The sequence below is a fragment of the Esox lucius genome, chromosome 4 (genome assembly GCF_011004845.1).
Source record: "Esox lucius isolate fEsoLuc1 chromosome 4, fEsoLuc1.pri, whole genome shotgun sequence".
In the NCBI taxonomy this organism is placed as follows: Eukaryota; Metazoa; Chordata; class Actinopteri; order Esociformes; family Esocidae; genus Esox; species Esox lucius.
The window spans coordinates 4,384,683-4,403,123 of record NC_047572.1 but is presented as its reverse complement, the minus strand read 5'-3'; the positions used below and the strand labels follow the sequence as shown (position 1 = coordinate 4,403,123).

At 41.2% G+C, this 18,441-nt stretch overlaps 1 protein-coding gene across 9 annotated transcripts in view; it reads right to left on the bottom strand.

Moving 5' to 3' along the window:
- Nucleotides 1-18,441, bottom strand: part of atp8a1 (ATPase phospholipid transporting 8A1) — a 231,901-nt gene that overhangs the window by 49,707 nt on the left and 163,753 nt on the right. For all 9 annotated transcript variants that reach the window (XR_004575679.1, XR_004575681.1, XR_004575680.1 and 6 more), the window contains 5 exons: nt 18,322-18,406; nt 16,038-16,177; nt 11,980-12,118; nt 7,670-7,734; nt 893-1,065 (listed from right to left, as the gene is read on the bottom strand). Coding sequence is in view for 5 of the 9 variants with exons in the window: in XM_013132813.3 (XP_012988267.2) it covers nt 893-1,065; nt 7,670-7,734; nt 11,980-12,118; nt 16,038-16,177; nt 18,322-18,406 (602 nt within the window). In the remaining 4 variants the exon portion in view is untranslated. The remainder of the gene's footprint in view (nt 1-892; nt 1,066-7,669; nt 7,735-11,979; nt 12,119-16,037; nt 16,178-18,321; nt 18,407-18,441) is intronic.

The window sequence follows — 18,441 nt, the reverse complement described above, 5'->3', positions numbered from 1 at the left end:
AATTTACAGCAAGTCAGAAAAGGTGTTATAAAACTGGATGTCTTTGTTAAGGTAAGCCAAACCCCATGAGGCCGTTTTATATTTATGCCTGCAGAAACATTGTTTATATGCTCTTTGCTGGCATTCAAGAACCTGTATACTCTGTGAAAGTGGCCAAAAATACACTGACGTCGCTCATTTGGTCATGGCACCTGTAGTTTGTTGTTGTTGCCCCCCCAGCCCCCAAAACCTGGCACAGATTTCTGCCCAGACCTCATCATGGTCTCTTAAGCACTTAGGTACTTCCATTTATTTATGTGGCTGGTGTAAATTGACACAAACCGGACCTTTATGATTCTAAGGCAGCAATTGTTTTTTTTATACTGTGTACATTTTAAATTGGTCTTGGAAATTGATGAGGAACTATATGCTAAATTATAACCTTTTGGGTCCAAGGAATGAACCAGTAAATGCTCATGTTGTCCTGATTTGCCCGTGCGCCATTTTACAATAATTTAACGCCAGCTCAACACACCACTTTTGGATCTTTTGTACTTACAGTAGGGTCTCAGTTCTCAACAGGAAACATTAAATGTGTTACCTCATTCATAACCTTCAGCCAGACATTTAAAAGTGAGGGTCTCAAACCTATTTGTTAGAACATGTCACTAGCTACTGAAAGGTTGCTAGATCGAATCCCGACAGGACAAGTAAAAAAAAAAAGTGTTCTTGGTCATACTCACCTTAAAATAACAGTGCAAAAAAAAATCTGTGCATGTGGATAGGAAAAATTAGAACAGTGTGGCAAATGTGTTGCTTAACCGGCTATGGGTAACTTAGGGAACTCTAAACATTTTACCAGCTATTCATGCACACAAGCCATACATGCAGTGCTGTTTTAAGCGGGCCCAACCTGCAACATATCACTGCTTTACAGGACAAGGCCAGGTCAAGGAAGTACTGCCGTGCTCCAAAAGAAAGGGCGTATTTGAGCGTCTTCCCATCAATGATTAGGGCAAAATCATTCTCCTTGTAAAGGGCGTCTCCTAGCATTCCACAGTGATGGCTGAGTGTCTCCCTGGTAGCCTGCAAACACACACACACACACACACAATTCTGATTAGAAATATCTTATCTATCTAGAAAGAATACACAGAAATAGACCTGAAGTTTTCAATTGAACACTTTAGAAGAAAATGGATCAGCAACCCTTTTCCTCTGTCATTTTATTAACATCCATTTTAGTGCTAAAAATGAAATGTATCATCCTTAAATATGAAACATGTTGTTAATGTTTGCCAAACCAATTTAGGCTCATTACAGATGATAGAACATCATGAACAACATGGTATGCCAACAGAAATGGTTTGATGGTTCATCTGGAAAAGCACAACTTCACATAGTATGAGGCATTAATAGCATGTCAAGGGAAATAGGAAATGATTTCAACATTCCCACCAAAATGTTCTATCATTTAGTTCACAGCAAATAGTGCTGCGTAGTTGAGGTTTACAACCTATTTTTCAGGAATGTCCGGGGGCAGAAGATTTTATTCAAACTGGAAGCCAGGAGTATTTCCATACGCTGACTAAAAATGGGCATTATTAAATCTGACTTGAATAATCCAGATACTCCACTTGACTCCTATGTATGTTTAAAAAAACTCAGAATAATTTCAAACAGTAAACAGGGCCTTAAAGAGGAGACTTAATGCAAAGGATCACTCTCTCTGTTGTCCGCTGTGTTACTACGCTGCTGCAGCAGCTGTCTTTTTTTTTGTGGCCATGTTTTACACGCCTATCGGACAGCATATCCTGATGCCTGGCCAAGAGGTGATCACTCAAACGCCAAACTAAGCAACAACAAAAAAAAAATACTTAAGTCGTGAAAGGATGTATTCTCAATTTGTGCGTATGATATAGTTCTGCGATGACAAGCAATGTTGAAATGCCATAAACAATGAGGACGGCCAGTAAGATTAAGTGGCCTCTAATAAGGGTGGCAAAGGCCAACATCCGGCACTCAGGAAAGCCCAGAATGGAGATAAAATTATAACAGTGACTTCATCTGTGCATCTGTAGAGAAAACTTCTTGAACCGTCTCCCAGATGGCAAACCACTCAGGAAATGAAATCAATCAACAATGTATTTTGGAGAGTGCCCGGAACAGGTATGGATGCATTCATAAAAAGAAAAAAGTTTAAAGGGTTAACAGCATGTGGTATTGGGGCCAAGGGCTTGATCCTAAGATATCAGACTTCTTAAAATGACATGGATGAAATGTGATCACGGCTCTTGTAATATTTCTTCAGGCAGTGGGACTCACAGAGCATCTTCCAAGACTATGGACGTGCATAAATTACGACTGGAAAGGTTACACATAGCCCAGACATAGACTCAATCTAATTTAAGTTTCGATTTGGGATTGGAGACATATGTGATGCTCTTAGACCAGACAAATCAATTACATAGATATAACTGGCTATAAATTGTCCATCAGTTTCTGCAGGCGTTTTCTGTTGCGAGATAGGCGATTGAGGCATCCTTGCAATTGTGGTAATAAAATGTAACAAAAGAAATCGAGCGGTCATCCTTATTTGGTCAAGTTAGATTAGTCCAAATACTAGTCTACAGTCTTCTTGGGGAGCAAATGTATGGCTTTTTCACAGAAAATGAACTTGTTTTAAAGCTGAGACTACAGCTAAAAGGGATGAACATACCAAAAGCAACAGGCAAAGCAGGCATAGTGAAGGGAGTGGCCAAAACACAGTGGTGACTGTATGCTAGCAGCAACACTTCCAGAAAGTTTGTCTGATAGCAATGTTATGTATATTATGTATGTTATGTATTCATTTTAACTGGATGTGAATGAATTGGTCCAGTTTAGCATTTATGTAGAAACTAGACAAATGAAAACTGGATGTTCTCCTTGCCTTTGGAAAGTTTAGAAGTTAGACAAAGTGCCAGGATAACTAATTGTAGAAATCATGTCTTTAAATCAGCTGCTTCATTTAAAGCCTGTGAGAAGTTCAATAATTGACCAGTATATGTTTCTGCATGACTAAGAGCCTATTACTAAAACACCCAAAAATAATTGTAAAGGGAAACTCACACAAACACTTACGGAAAGTTATCTTGCTTGCTCATTGGTGTGGCAGATTTCGACTGACTCTGGTGCAGTCCAAAGTGTGGAGGTTAGTGCAAAACTCATAGGTCAACTGGCTTACAAGGCCTAGGTGGGCCAGCTTCCATCCAAAGGTAGTGTCACCTCCACCCAGTAGTGGTCATGTCTAACGCATAAAGCAGATGGCTCAGTCGGGCGTGACCTTTATGAAATGCGGGGGTGACCCATTGCTCATGAAAAAGACTTGGAATGGGGTCCGTTGAGGAAGGTCAAACACCTAAGGGCACCTACGGGACCATGCAACCCTCTTATGGCATAACAAAGCTCTGAAACCCAAGCTTGAAGAACAATATTTGGAGAAAAGGGCCTCAGGTTTCACATAGAGGCAGAACAAGAGATGTGGAGTTGAATAGGGGGAGACATTTTACGAAAGGGAGAGGAGGGAGGGAGGAGTACAGCTGTGAGGACTTCTTCATATTAGCACGGCAATCCCTGATCGGTGCCATAAAACAGCATGCAAGTTTGCCAGCAGTGTGTGTGTGTGCGGATGTGTGTGAGATGTACAAGAGCACAGAACAGCTTTACAGAATTCACCCTAAAATAAAACAAACACAGGTAACTGAAACCAAACTTGTGTACAAGCAGATGGAATAATAATTTAAGGAAGAGTGAGGAGCAATAAGTTGATAACACTGTTTTTGGACAATGTTTTATTGATAGAGGAAAAAACTGTGGAAAAGATAAAGTGGATAAAGAGTGAAAGAGTAGTGGGCCAGAATCAAAAGCACACTGTAGATGTACATGTGCACCTTAGGCTGCAGCTTTAGACCGTTTGACCACCTTGACCAAAACTCTTCAGAAAGATAAAGGGAATATCAATCAGACAAATAATGTTAATGTTTTATGAAAAACTAATTTATACATTTCATTAACTCCAATAAGTTTTTAAAAAGTTTAAAAAGTGCTAGTAACGTTATGCGTTGAAAAAGTACCAAAGTTGCAGCGTACCACACAGCTCTAGAACTGACATGATACAACATGTCTGAAAATGTGGTTGGGTAAAACGATTAAACTAAATAAAATCCCCATAACAGCAATCAAACAGCTTGATCCATTTATTCCAATGAGGCCATTTACTCAAATTGCTGAGCATATGCTACATGCCTCTTTGTTACAGCTATACTGACCAGTCATGTGACTCACTAGTGTTTGGTTTACAAGCGCTAGGTGACATATGTTCAAAAACACACAAGAGACTCCATGGAGACTGCATTCCATTTGTTGATGTAACTCTGGAGTGATAGAGGCAACAGGACATTACACATTTGACAAACAGAATGGTCAATATCTGTCTGCTCCACACATCCTTGGAAGTGTCCAACATGGGGGTAGGTCTGACAGGAGGAAGAATAAAGCTTGCAGACAGATGATCATACACGCAAATGCCAACATGCTCTTAAAGGAGCACACCAGTAACAAGACTGAAGTTGCCGCACTCCTCCAATACACGCTGTTTTATTAAAGTGATCTCAGACAAAGCCACCAATCCCAAATAACATGAGGTTCAGGTCATTTGGGAAAGAAGATCACAGTTGTTATATTAGGCTATAGTGTCACTTATTTCATCTCCTAAACCAATGATTTGTCTAGAGGGTGAGGATTATTGTCAGCAAAATAAATTCAGAGGGATGGTCATGCAACCATTACACTTATTATTTTTTTTTTTTTACATATTTGGACATATGGATATGTAATCATCTGAAAGAAATATACTAAAAGAAATGGGGAACCTAATTTAACCATATAATGTATATTGTTGCGCCCTTTGGCTGAACCAACTTAATGTAGCTTCATGGATCTGTCTATCAGTCAACTGGGAGGCATACAGTATTCTACTGGGAGGCATTCTACAGTACATTCTACAGTACTGTTTCAACTGAATAATTTTCAAGGGACTTCTTGCATGCACAATCTGCTTCAATTCCCCCACAACATTTTGATAGGATTGAGATCTGGGCTTTTGCCATTCCATAACCCTCCATTTCTTCTATTTGAGCCATTCTGTTGTAGCTTTGCTTTTGTGTTTTGTATTGTCCTGTTGCAAGATTCTTGTTCAGTTCAGCCTCAGTTTTTTGATGGGTGGCCTCACACTCTGGTACAATATGGAATTCATGGTTGATTCAATGATGTCAATTTGGCCAAACCACGAGGCCCTGAACCATAATGCCACCTTCTACATGCTTTAAGGTTGATATGAGGTTCTTCTGTTCAAAGGCAGTGTTTTGTTTTTGCCAAACACAGAGTCTGGCTTTGCGGCCAAAAAGTTTTTGACTGATCTGTCCAGAACACATTGTTCCAGTAGTCAGGTCTTTACTGAGGTGTAATCTGGGAAAGGCAAGTTATATCTTGAAATAATGTTTTGAGAGCAGGGGATTCCTTCCGGACCTTCCATGTAGGCCAGGTTTGTGTAGTAATTTTCGGACAGTTTACTCATGGACTTCAACATTAATTGTGGCAAGAGTGGCCTGTAAATCCCTTGATGTTACCCTGGGGTTCTTAGAGAGCATCTTTCAGTCAGCTCTAGGGCTAAAATTGTTGGGATGACCTGCTCCAGAAATTTCTTCATTTGTAGATGATCTATTGGACAGTGGTATGATGAACTCTGAATTGCTTGGAAATGGCTTTGTAACACCAACCTCATGGGCATACTTTGAGGGCCTTTCACAGGGTGTACAACATTTTTCACAAGACTTGTCTTTCTGGTTTGACAAGACTTGTTTGATTTATTCGACCCATTCACAGTCAACTTCAGAATTAAGACTTCAACAAAAACCATTGAGAAACCATGAGATTTGCACCAAAAATGTGAGTCTAGCAAGCGGATAGCAAGTGCGTGAAGAAATACATTTGATATTTTACCTAGCAGCAAACGTGTAAGTAGACCTAGGTTTCTTCCAAGTGCGCTCCCACACCTTAAGTAACTACTTCTTAAATAACATGTTTTACTTTAGGAATCAGGGGGGTTGGAAGATTTAGCAGAGGAGATCTCAGGCTGCTTCCAAGCAGTCTGAAACTTAGCCCTCTCTTTGATAACATGGCAAAAGGTGGGGGTAGACGTGCTCCAATTACTTTCATTCGCAACATGAGAGCAACTCCAACTCCCAGCAGCACAGCCAGCAGGATCTCTGTTCATTGAGCCAGAATGGAGAGAGTATTCATCCATAATTCCTTCATGTTTCACAAATAAGCTTATGTAAGCATCTGGGGAGCAACAGGAGAATAGGAGCTGACATTTCAAAGGGGCCATCCGAAAGCTTTATATGTTATGAACGGCAATGCCTGAAACGTCTCTCTACCTCCACTTTAATCATCACCCTAACCATTCCGAGTTGACAGGGTGAAGGCTGTCCGTCATCGCAACCCGACCCATTGCGCCGCCCACTCGCAACTCGCCGCACGCTGGGCTGTTGCTCCTTCATTCGCACCCCTGCTCCCTCACTTCCTTCGCCTCTACTTTCCTTGCCTCCAACACTCTAGCTTCAGGGGCCTACTGACCTCATCCCACACTACTGCTCTGATTTATTACTGCTCTGAGGGGTCTAAAAAGTTTTTTTTGGGTGGGTTTGATTTGATTTATTCAAATGGATGATCCAGCGGGATGTTGCTAAAGCCTGTATCATTCTAATTTTATTATTGTTTTTCAAATTATTTATTAGGCTCCCTCACCCAGTCACACCAACTAAGATAAAATCACCACTTAAAAGGCTGACAAGCGGTTTCAATTCAACATTTGCGGTATGGTCCAACAGAATTAAATAATATGGCCACCAAAACACATAAGGGATTATTTTTAAGAGGAAAACAACATTTAAAAACACAATTTATATGTCTCAAATTGCTCACTGAAGACCAAAACAAAAGAGTAATAGCAATGAATTCAGTTCTGTCATGCACAATATTACTGTATCATGTACCGCTAGAAGCATTATACTAGCTGTTATATTAGCTGTCTAGTCTGTGTTTAATAAATGTCCAATGAGAATTTACAAATATATATATATATATAAGGAATTGGGATAGATTGATGAAAGATGGACAAACCATGCAAGATTAATGTTTTGTTTGACAGGCAGGAATGATTAGGGTGGTGAGAAAAATTATGACTTGGATTATGCAGTGACAGCAGTTATAAATATTAACTGGGTGGCAGATGGCCTAAGGATTAGAGTGTAGGGCCAGTTACCAAAAGTTAACGCTTCAAACCTCTGTTTGAAAATAATAAAAAAGAAATAAAACTGCTGTGCCCTTGAATCAGGCGCTTAACTCTAATTGCTCATTTAAGTTGAACTGGAGCATCTGCTGAATTACTCAAATATAAACAGCACTTTCTGTGAAAACTTGTGGCAACAGTTTAAGCTATTTATTTGTATGGCCTTTTTTTATTTATTATATTCAATTTGAACAGAACCAAACCCTGCTATACAATATCTGCTGAACCATTTTTGCATGTGTGTGTGTGCTGTTAAAAAAAACTGATAAATTGCAGGTTCATAACAGCTGTACTCACGTCCAGTGTATCTTCGTTGATTACTAGCATGCCCATGTTCTTGGTCAGGAGCTTGCACGAGTGTCCTGGTGAGAATCAGGTGAAACAAGGGATGAAGCTGCAATGTCAACAATGATTCAACACCTACAACCCTGCAAACACTGTAGACAAGTGTTCACCTGGTCATTAATTACATGTTGTATTATTATTTAAAAAATAAAAGGAAATTAAAAGGAAAACCAATAGTGCTAGAAATAATAGGTTCTGTGTGTTCCCTGTGAAAAAGACAAATTCTTAGAGCTTCATAAGGTGCACAGTGATAGTCAAGTTGATTAAAGTCTTGAAAGAAGTGACTAAAGTCGAGGATTACATCACTGTTTCCTGTTTTAAGGGAGCAGTTGTACCACCCGTTTGTTCAACATGGCTCCCAAGGGATAGGACATTTTAGCTTTGGGATGAGCCAGCCGGTTAGGGTCATCAGGGAGATGACAGATAGGCCCCCCCCCCCGGGGGATCCAGCTATGCCTGGAGCCTATGTAAATCCTCCTTTCTAAGCAGAACCAGCAGGGACCATTTGCAAAGCGATGAGATGAAAAAGAAATTGTCTCTGTCAAGCCAGGAGTTGACTGGTTTCACTGAAGTTTTACCACTACATAATTGAGTGTTGTGACAGACACACAGAGACACACACACAGAGACACACACACAGAGACACACACACACAGACACACACACACAGACACACACACACATACACACACATACACACACATACACACACATACACACACATACACACACATACACACACATACACACACATACACACACACACAGAGAGAGAGGCAAATACAGATTTACATTTTCTCATACACTGCAAATATCAAAAATGTAATTTTCTGGAAGAAAAACCCTGGTGTGATACATTAGTGGCTAATTATGTAGCTCCCTGCCACACCAGTAGAGACAACTAGATGAATAACAAATCAGGCTAATGAAATGAATACCTGTTCCAGAACACAGTGACAAAGACAAAAACAAGACAGAGACACAGACAAAAAAAAAGAGACATAGACACAGTATGTATGAGGAAACTTATTCGTTTCACCTCCCGAGGCTCATTTCAACACTAAATTGGGTAAGGGTTGAGGCTTTGGTAGTGGACAGTGTCAAATGCACAAAAATTCAAAATATCTCCTTCCTACTGACCCCTACCACAGCCCAAGTACTTGACGTGTTTATCTTAAAGGCTCAGTTCACTCTGACCAAACTGCCTTTTTTTATTCAACAGAGAAAGTAAATTCCTCTTCGTTTTTCTAGGGGCCTGGCGGAACTAAACATGAGTGTACTCAGGGGAGTTGGTTAATGCTAACAACGCGACACCATGTCGGAAGCCCAAAAGTTTTTTGGTTGTTTTGGGGATGGGGTTAACTAAAGCTGCACAATGTGGCCATAGTGGCTCATCAAAATGGCCGGCCGTGTGTTGGGCATTTCACGCTGGGGGTTGTGGGGTTTGGGGTGGCACTCAGCTTAAACAGCAGACTCGGAGAGGGTAGGGGGTGTGGGTTGTTAGGGCAGGCCAGTGTTTGAGTTGGCAGCTCAGAGGGCGCATTTTTCCTTTCATGTCTGCCTTCCAAGAGGGGACGAAGCCGCCCCACCGGCCAAGACTAACACAGCGCTGTTTGCCTGGCCCATCCTTGCTCAAGCGATGCGCTGGGAGACTGAATACACTCTGAACACACTCAACCAGCGGGCAGTGTGCTTTCATGGAGTCCAAGTCTGGAGCCGCCCTGCCTGGAGCGTCAAGAAAAGCTGTTAAGACGGGTCACTCAATGTGATTTCACTGCAGACCCTACCCGAGCAGGGGACGCAGTTTATAGTTTTAGAACGGTTCTGTCACCACACATCATTTTCAGTAGACTGAGCTGAAAACATGACAGAGTCCTCTGTGGATCAACGTCTAGCGTGGCGGAGGTCGGCGCCAAACAGAACCGGTTCGCTTTTTCTCAACGTCTGATGAATTTTAAACAGGTAAACAGAGTCCCTGTTTTACAAGCTCTTCCTGGAGGTGGCGTAGGAGGCCTTCTCACAGTGTGGGCCGCGATGGGCACTGAGGACGTTGGAAAAAGGTGAACAAGAATAACATTACAGTCCCATTTGCCAGCCCTTCTTTTGCCCATAGAAGGGGTGCAATGCACCTTGGCAGTGGGGTATTCCATGTTCAGGAGGTGGAAAAGGTAGGAAGGAGAGGAGTGGAAAGCAGTGAAAAACAAAGTCAATATTCAGTGGCGTTTTTACAGAGCAATTCAGTCAAGCGGCCGACCTGTAAAAATACTTCCTGTGAGCGTGTAGCGCTTTTGGGCCCCCACACACCTGGCCGTTGAGGCACAAAAGGGTTGATTCAGCCCCAGGGTACAGAGACTAGGTGGCCACAAGCGGACGCCTTATAATATCTATTTTTCCGGACGCTTCTGTAATGGGGTTTGCCGTTTTGAGTTCCCCGCGTTTTTCTAGGCTTTACGCTAATACGGGCTGAGTCAGAGAGGCAAAATCAGCCGTGCTCTTTGAGGACATACGTGGTGGAGGGACGGGCACGCGCCCAATGTCAACTCCCTAACGCGTTGACAGGAACGTTAGAACGCCTGCAGCTGCCAGCTTCGTGTGTAACAGGGTATGGGTGTGTGTGTGTGTCAAGTTATATTTTTCCTGTCCTTGTCAATGTGTTGTAGTAATACATCATCTGCAAGTTGTGACATCTTTTAAAGACAACATATGCTTATCAATAGGCCATTTGGCTTCATAAGAACAGTTAGGCTTTTAAGGATTACTTAATCTCTGCCTGTTTTTTCCAGCAATCTAACTCAATGCCAGTCTTTTGCTGTATACCAACCAATTTCTCCTACCTTTGGTATTTCCATAGTACCAGTCCTTTGCTGTATGCCAACCAAATTCGTTTACCTAATATATTTCCATAGTACCAGTCTTTTGCTGTATGCCAACCAAATTATCCTACCTTAGATATTTCCATAGTGTCAGTCTCTAACTGTATGCAAATCCAATACTCCCTCCGTAGATATAACTTTTTTTCAGGCATTTCTATCCTTATTTGACAGGAACATTTGGAAAGACAGTGTACCGGAGGAAGTGGCTAAAAACACTGAACCAAGGCACTTGCCTTCGATTTTTCCATAAGTATACTGCTGTCACTCATACAACAGTACATTCACACATTTAGTTTTTGAGCAACAGAGCCATCCATAGTCAGTGCTTAATTGGAGCAGGTGTTGTCCTGGAAGGCAGTACCAATACTTTCTATAATATAGCAATGGAGAGGAGGCATTCCTGTTGTGATAGTGTGTTTTTCCTTGTCACTTGTCTGTGAATCATGCCTAACAGCGGATCAGTACACATCCATGTGCTTTTCCAAGTTGTAGGAAATTGGATTATCACTCCTCCATCCTGAACATCTCCCTCCCAGAAAAACCCAACTAAAGAGAAGATCAGCAGTGACTGCTGCAAAAATGCTTAATGTCCACAAACCCACCTGCTAACACCTTGCTTGTAGCATGGTAAGTTGTCATTATTTAATATTTTTTCTATCTAAAGATAAGCATTCATGTTGGTACCAGTCAGGTTTCAACCAAAACTTTTCCTAATAGCGGAATTAACAAACATCTTCCATGCTGTGAATCAACTACAGATCTCCCCTGATAAATGTTTGTAAATAAACATCTATCCACCTTGCCTACCATATGCCTTTGCCTATTATTCAAGTATCCTACCTCAAACAACTGAGTTGAATTTGTGTATCATTTAATAAAGACAAATGTGTTTGGTTGAGACCAACTATCGTCAGGAAAGCTACTATACTGCCAGCCTTCAACTGAATCCCATTCTAAGCACATTTCAGGCTGAATATCAAGGGACAATACCTTGAAAAGCTTGTGTTATTTTGTGCTAGATCAAATGCCGGCACTCCCAGAATCTCTCCAGATAACAAGGGCTAATATTTTATACAGTAGCATAAAATAGCAGTTATTGTACATGGCTCCTTGATCAAGAGTGCCATGGTAGAAGAAAGTAGAACAATGGGATCAGAGACCGTCTATTCAGATTTACATGGGCTACAAATAGGTGCCAATTATTGCGGTACTTTTAGGGGAGACATTTATGAGCTGTGACACACCCTGAAAAAAGACAGCTCCTATACTGATTAAGTCAAGCACTGTTCAAAATAACAAGTTCACAATAACAAATAGTATGTCTTTTTAAACAGAAACATTTAGTGGGGAAAGGCCAAAATATATAAATAAAAGTTTGTGGACTCTCACCGATGTTAATGGCTGTTTCCTGCTTGTCCCCGGTCAGAATCCATATCTTGATGTCGGCCTTCATCAGTGTCTCAATGGTTTCGGGCACCTTGTCTTGGAGCTTGTCCTCAATGGCTGTGGCCCCTAAAAGCTGCAGGTTCTAGAGATGGACAAAGGGAATTGAAGAGAAAACAAAGGGAGAGTTCAACAATTTCTACAAGGCCGAAATGTTCCCTTTTCATTTTATTTTAGATGATTCCTTAAACACTATATAAAGTATCTCATTGAAAGGTTAATTAAACCGATTCGTCCTATGTCATTATCAGTGGAATGGCCTGGCCATGAAATCTAAAATGTGGTAGCAGTTACTGAGTGGGAGAGACATCAGTTAGAATGAGATTCTAATGTAATACGAGTGTTTTGGAACATTTTATAACATAAAAAAGGAGAAGTGATACATCAAAAAAGGTGACAACCATTTTGTCCTATACCTACTTCATTTATTTACATTTATTTTATGAATTACAAGCAACGTGTGAAATGAAGGCCACATTTATAAAAAAAATAAAAAAGGGGGGGGGGGGGCAAACTTTCCTTTTAACATAAGGGCTTTTACAACGTCAAGTGTCAGAAAAATGTTGTTCATGCGCTGACTTTTCTGAGTCAGCTGTTCTTGTTTTTCCCAGCCCTCAAAAGCTGGACCATGGATGAGGGGGGATTTGGTGAGGCCCTCCACAGGGGTTAGTGGGGAGAATAAGACTTATAGGCCAGTTAGCCAGGAGACTGAGGGCCCTCCGGGGCGAGGGGGACAGAGAGAACAGGGTTAATTTGTTTTTTCCCCCTGCAGGAAGCCCGGAGCGGGTCTTCGGGACGCTAGTATGTTAGCGGGGTCTAAAGGCCCGGTGCATTGACAGGGCTCCGAGGAGGGGACAAGAAGTAGCTGCAATGAGGAGGCCAAAGGGTACAATGGTCAATCCTACCCAAAAGAGCTGTGACCAAGGCCGAGTTGCAGTATATCTGTAATTGCTAACCCACAATGTGAAATCAAATGGATGGGGTTGGGGGATTGTTAATGGCAGCCACATTCTGTTAGCACCGACACAGTGCTACTGGAGTGTTAGCAACCAACTGGCAGAAATTCTCCCACTCTAGCAGGTTTCCGCTGGAGGTCCAAAAGCCTACTAAACGTGAGATTACATGCACCTGCGGGCTAGACTAAGCTTGATTGTAAAAAAAAAATGTAAAAGCCACAGCAAAAACACGCCAGATTGTTTGTTTTCTACTTATTACAGTGTCAAGTGATTATGAACCCAGACAGCTGGTCTAGATATTTTACTCTGGCTTCCAATGAAATGCTGCCATCTCACATTCGAAAGCATTGGCTGGGGGAATAAAAAACTTGTATTATAAACTGGTTGCTTCAAATCCTGAATGAAAGAACAGTTCTTAGCCGTGGTATGTTGGCCATACAGTATAACACAACTTCATGGCTTACTGCTTAACTAGAGTATAAAGTATAGAGAAGTAGTAAGCTACTTTCATTTAAACCTTCCCCTTTTATTGGTAAATTATGAAGCCTAACACATGCCATACAAATACTTCACATACTATCAAATATGAATCTTTAAACTGAATCGGGTGTTTCTAATATTTTACAGATATTCCACCCTCTTGATAAAAAATGGGTCCTGTTGTGCAGCATGTCACCTGCAACACCAGTGCCAGAATAAAAAGGTAGGAAAATGTCCAGCCTACGATAATTCACACCGCCTAAGAGCATCTGCTAGATTACTTAAATGTTTTGATACTTGTAGAAAATGGTATGCATTGAATGAAACAAGACTAGCATAGGCTATGCCTTCTCCTCATTAGACAGATCCTGGATTTGCAATGGAATGAATGGAAAAGCCAAAATGATCCTAGATCCAGTCAGCACTCAATGCTGCTAGACACATACAATCCAAGGTCAATCAAAAACAGACACAAGTTCAAATACTATTTCAAAATTCCCCAAAATGCAAAACTAGGGTTTTGCTATATTGAAAATTCAACACATTTTAAAGATATCAAACCCACAGTTTCATTGAGCTCACGAACGCAACTTGGTGTCCATCAAGACGACGGCCTGACCATTTACATGTGCAGGCAATAATGTTTGTTAGCGAATAATTCAAAGAATGCAGCACCTAAGGTTATGTCTTTTGAGAGAACGTAATATGGTGATTTGCTCTAAAAGTAAACAGTGAGGTCATAGTTCCTAGAATCTAATAGTGTGAATACAGCCAAATTATCTTTCTGACCTCACCAAGTGTGCACTTGCTCAAATTACTGACTTTATATGAAAATATTTGGTTGTGTTGCTGATCTATATAGTGCCTGACGACTCCAGCTGTTGCTGCCCACAGTCCACCAAAATCTACAATTCACTTAGTCGTTTTGCTGGTCGGGATTCTAGCTGAAAACATGACACACCGCTGGTCATCTGAACATTGATATGCCTTGAGGAAGGATGTAGCCTTAAAAGGTAATGTAGTCTTATAATTAGAGGACATTATTCCTACCCACTGTGCTATAACATCCTATTGCTTACTCTTCTTGACTGTCTGTCTGTATACACACTGTGACAATGCTACTGGTGTAAAATGGACTTAATGAAACAAAAAACTGCAGACTAGCTAGACAATATTCCAATGAAATCCCTAAATATGTCACTTCTATGGAATCCAGAATTAGTAGATTCATATGGCCAGTGCTAACTCAACTGGGTAAGCCTCTTTTCTTCATCTGAAATGTCGTATCATCTTCCTCAATCCCTTAATTCTGAAGGAAGCGAGCATAGCAAGTATAAGAAAGCAAGAATTATTTAATATAACCTAATATTGTTATTGCAAAGATTCGTCTGTAGGATCTTGCTAAACAGTATTTTATATGTAAAATTTTAAATGTGGGTTGAAAGTAAGTCAGACCACAGTGAATGCGGGTCACTTATCTGTATATGCACTAATCCGGATATGTGCAGAAGAGTTTCCACATTAATGCTATGACTGGAAAGCTCTGGGTACCCTATTATGTATAACATTATATTTGCTTTTCATTCAGTTTCCTACTTCTACACTAGACAGACCAACGGACTCTGCAATGAAAGAATCCACTGACACAGGTGCCTCAGAAAGAACAAATACAATTGTGACTGCTCAATTATAACAATCTTGGTCAACCGACAGCCCAACAACCAAAAAATTGACTAAATAAGGTCAGACCTTCCACAAGTTGAATGCATTTCAATGTGGAAAAGTGCAACATTTTGTGTGATTTTGGGCAACATGGCCCAGAAATTAATTGGGCCAAATATTCAGACTGCCACCTGGTGGACGTATCTCATCCCCACATCCTCCTGTGTGTTTAGAGTGTTTGTGTTTATAATGTGATTAATGGAGTCCATTTGTATTGTGGGCAGTGCTGAAGGTCTGGCGGCAGCAGAGTCCTGCGTTTGATTTACGAGCGTGGCCGCCTCTGTTTTACCTGCAATTCCACACTGACATATTCCACATAGAGGAACTGATTGTTACTCTCTGGTTACTGGGCTGGGACAATCATCCAGCCCCAGTTCCACAGCATACACTTCAACTATCCAAACTCCAACTTCCAAATGGCCCCTATTAACTTGAGAGCACTTCTTCTTGGGCAGGAGTGCACTATATAAGAAACAGTGCCTTTTTGAACATGTCATGGGTGTGCTTTCACCATCAGACCCACATTAATCAAGCTTGCGGTGTGAATTCTGTTTGTCTCAATTAAGTTCTGCAAACTGCTTGAAGTGATGGGGGGCAAAATGGATGCCTTGTGTGAGAGGTCAGCGCCCTTAAGATAAACGGAGAGGGCCGGTGAGTCTATAAATTAGTAAACTGCTTGTTTGCAGAGCTGATTGCTCGTCGTCGGAATCTCTTGGCTGATACGAGCTGGCATTTGGATTCCAGGTATGGATGGCGGAAGTTAGGGGGTCGGAGCGTTGCTATGTAAGCTGAACATTTTGAAGAAATGTATGAGTATGTGTTTGTGCGTGAATTAGTGAGACTGACCTTCTCTATGAGTTCGTAGCTTTCCTCCAGTTTGAGGGCTCGATTCTGGAGGGAGATGGACGCTCGGTGGAAAACCTCTAGCCACTGCTGGTAGGATGACTCACTGATCTCAGCCACGGCCAAGCACAGGGTCCGCAGCCCTGCGACACGACAGACACAGAGGATACTTTAACAAGAGTCAAGTGGTGCTTCGCAAAAATATTTCCACATGCATGGGACTTAACCACAAGACAACTTTCAGCCACGATCATCACCTACTTACTAGTGGAAACATAGATGGCCAACGGAACCATGTCCTGTGACATTGCTCTGCATTTCTCTTCAGTTAATGTTGTGCTCAAAAGTTTGCATACCCTTGGAGAATTGGTAATATAATGTACCATTTGTAAAGAAAACAAGAGTGAGCAGGCAATACACATGCCTTTTATTTCTTATAGGATTCACATTCAACTGTAGGTCATAAAAGAATGGCACAATCATAAAACAAAACATGGCAACAAAGAAAAAAATGACCTGACCCCTGTTCAAAAGTATGCATACCCTTAGTTCTTAATACTGTGTATTGCCCCCTTTAGCATCAATGACAGCGTGCAGTCAATAGTTGTCTATGAGGCCCCGAATTCTTGCAGGTGGTATAGCTGCCCATTCATCTTGGCAAAATGCCTCCAAGTCTTTGGTCATCTTGCATGAACCGCATGCTCGAGACCTCACCAGAGTGAGTTGATGATATTAAGGTCAGGAGAATGTGATGGCCACTCCAGAGCCTTCACCTTTTTCTGCTGTAACCACTGGAGGGTCAACTTGGCTTTGTGCTTAGGGTCATTGTCATGCTGGAAAGTCCAAGAGCGTCCCATGCGCAGCTTTCGTGCAGAAGAATGCAAATTGTCTGCCAGTATTTTCTGATAACATGCTGCATTCATCTTGCCATATCATACCATAAGATTTCCCGTGCCTTTAGAGCTGACACCCCCCCCCAAAATATCAGTGAGCCACCACCATGCTTTACAGTGGGGATGGTATCTTGTTCACTATAGGCCTTGTTGATTCCTCTCCAAACATAGCGCTTATGGTTGTGACCATAAAGCTCTATTTTGGTCATTCCAAATTACAGGTGCCAGAAGCTGTGAGGTGTGTCAAGGTGTTGTCGAGCATATTGCAACCTGGCTTTTTTGTGACATTGGCACAGTAAAGGCTTCTTTCTGGCAACACAACCATGCAGCTAATTTTGGTTCAAGTATCGTCGTATTGTGCTCCTTGAAACAACCAAAGAGCAACCAAGAATACAGGCAGCCTGTAATTCTCCTGAGGTTACCTGTAGGTATTTCTTTGTAATACAAAGAAAAACAATTCTTCAAGCAGTTTTGACTGAAATCTTTCTTGGTCAACCTTGGCTTGGTATCAAGAGATCCCAGAATTTTCCACTTCTTAACAAATGATTGAACAGTACTGACTGGCATTTGCAAGTTATTTTCTGTTCCCCATGGTTCAGTATCTAGCCTGCTCAGTGCATCCACGTGAGAGCTAACAAACACATTGACTAATTATACAGATATTAATCACAATTTAAAAAGCCATAGGTGTGAGAAATTCACCTTTAATTGACATTTTCACCTGTGTGTGTCACCTTGTGTGTCTATAACAAGGCCAAACATTCAAGGTTATGTAAACTTTTGATCACGGCCATTTGGCTGATTTCTGTTATCATTATGATTTAAAAAGGAGCCAAACAACTATGTGATAATAAATGGCTTTATATGATCACTATCCTTAAATAAAAAACTGTATGCTAACTTATGAGCACAACTGTATATACAGAATAATTGATAAATCTGTGGTATATGAATTAACTACAAATATACTGACTATAGCAAAGGGGAAATGTTAATGTAATTCACCCAACTTCTCACAAGAGGGCAGCACATTCATAGAGGAATCAAGATATTAATTAGGAATACAGCAATGTCTCGTTCTTTACAAACATCTAAATTGGGTGGAATAACAAAATAAAGTCATAACCTTATATTTAACTTTTACATTTTAGCCATTCAGCCAACACACTTGTCCAGAGCAACTTACGGGAACAATTAGAGTGAAGTGCCTTGTTCAAGACCACAATGACTGACTTTTGGTTACAGGCCTTAAGCTCTATTGACTAGGCTAAAAGTTTCAAAGAAGAAAAGCATTTCTTCATTCAATATTTTAATTAGTCCCTTTGTGTGTGTGGTGTGCACTTGCGTGTGTGTGTGCATGTTAGGTGGACAGGGGGCGCTGCTTCCTCACCCACCTTCAGTGGCAAACTGCTCCAGGTGTTTGAGTGTGATCTCTTTGTACCGGGAGCTGTCGGCCAGACGGTCGTAGATAACAGTGTCCTGTTAGAAACAGCACAGTGGCAACATATACACTC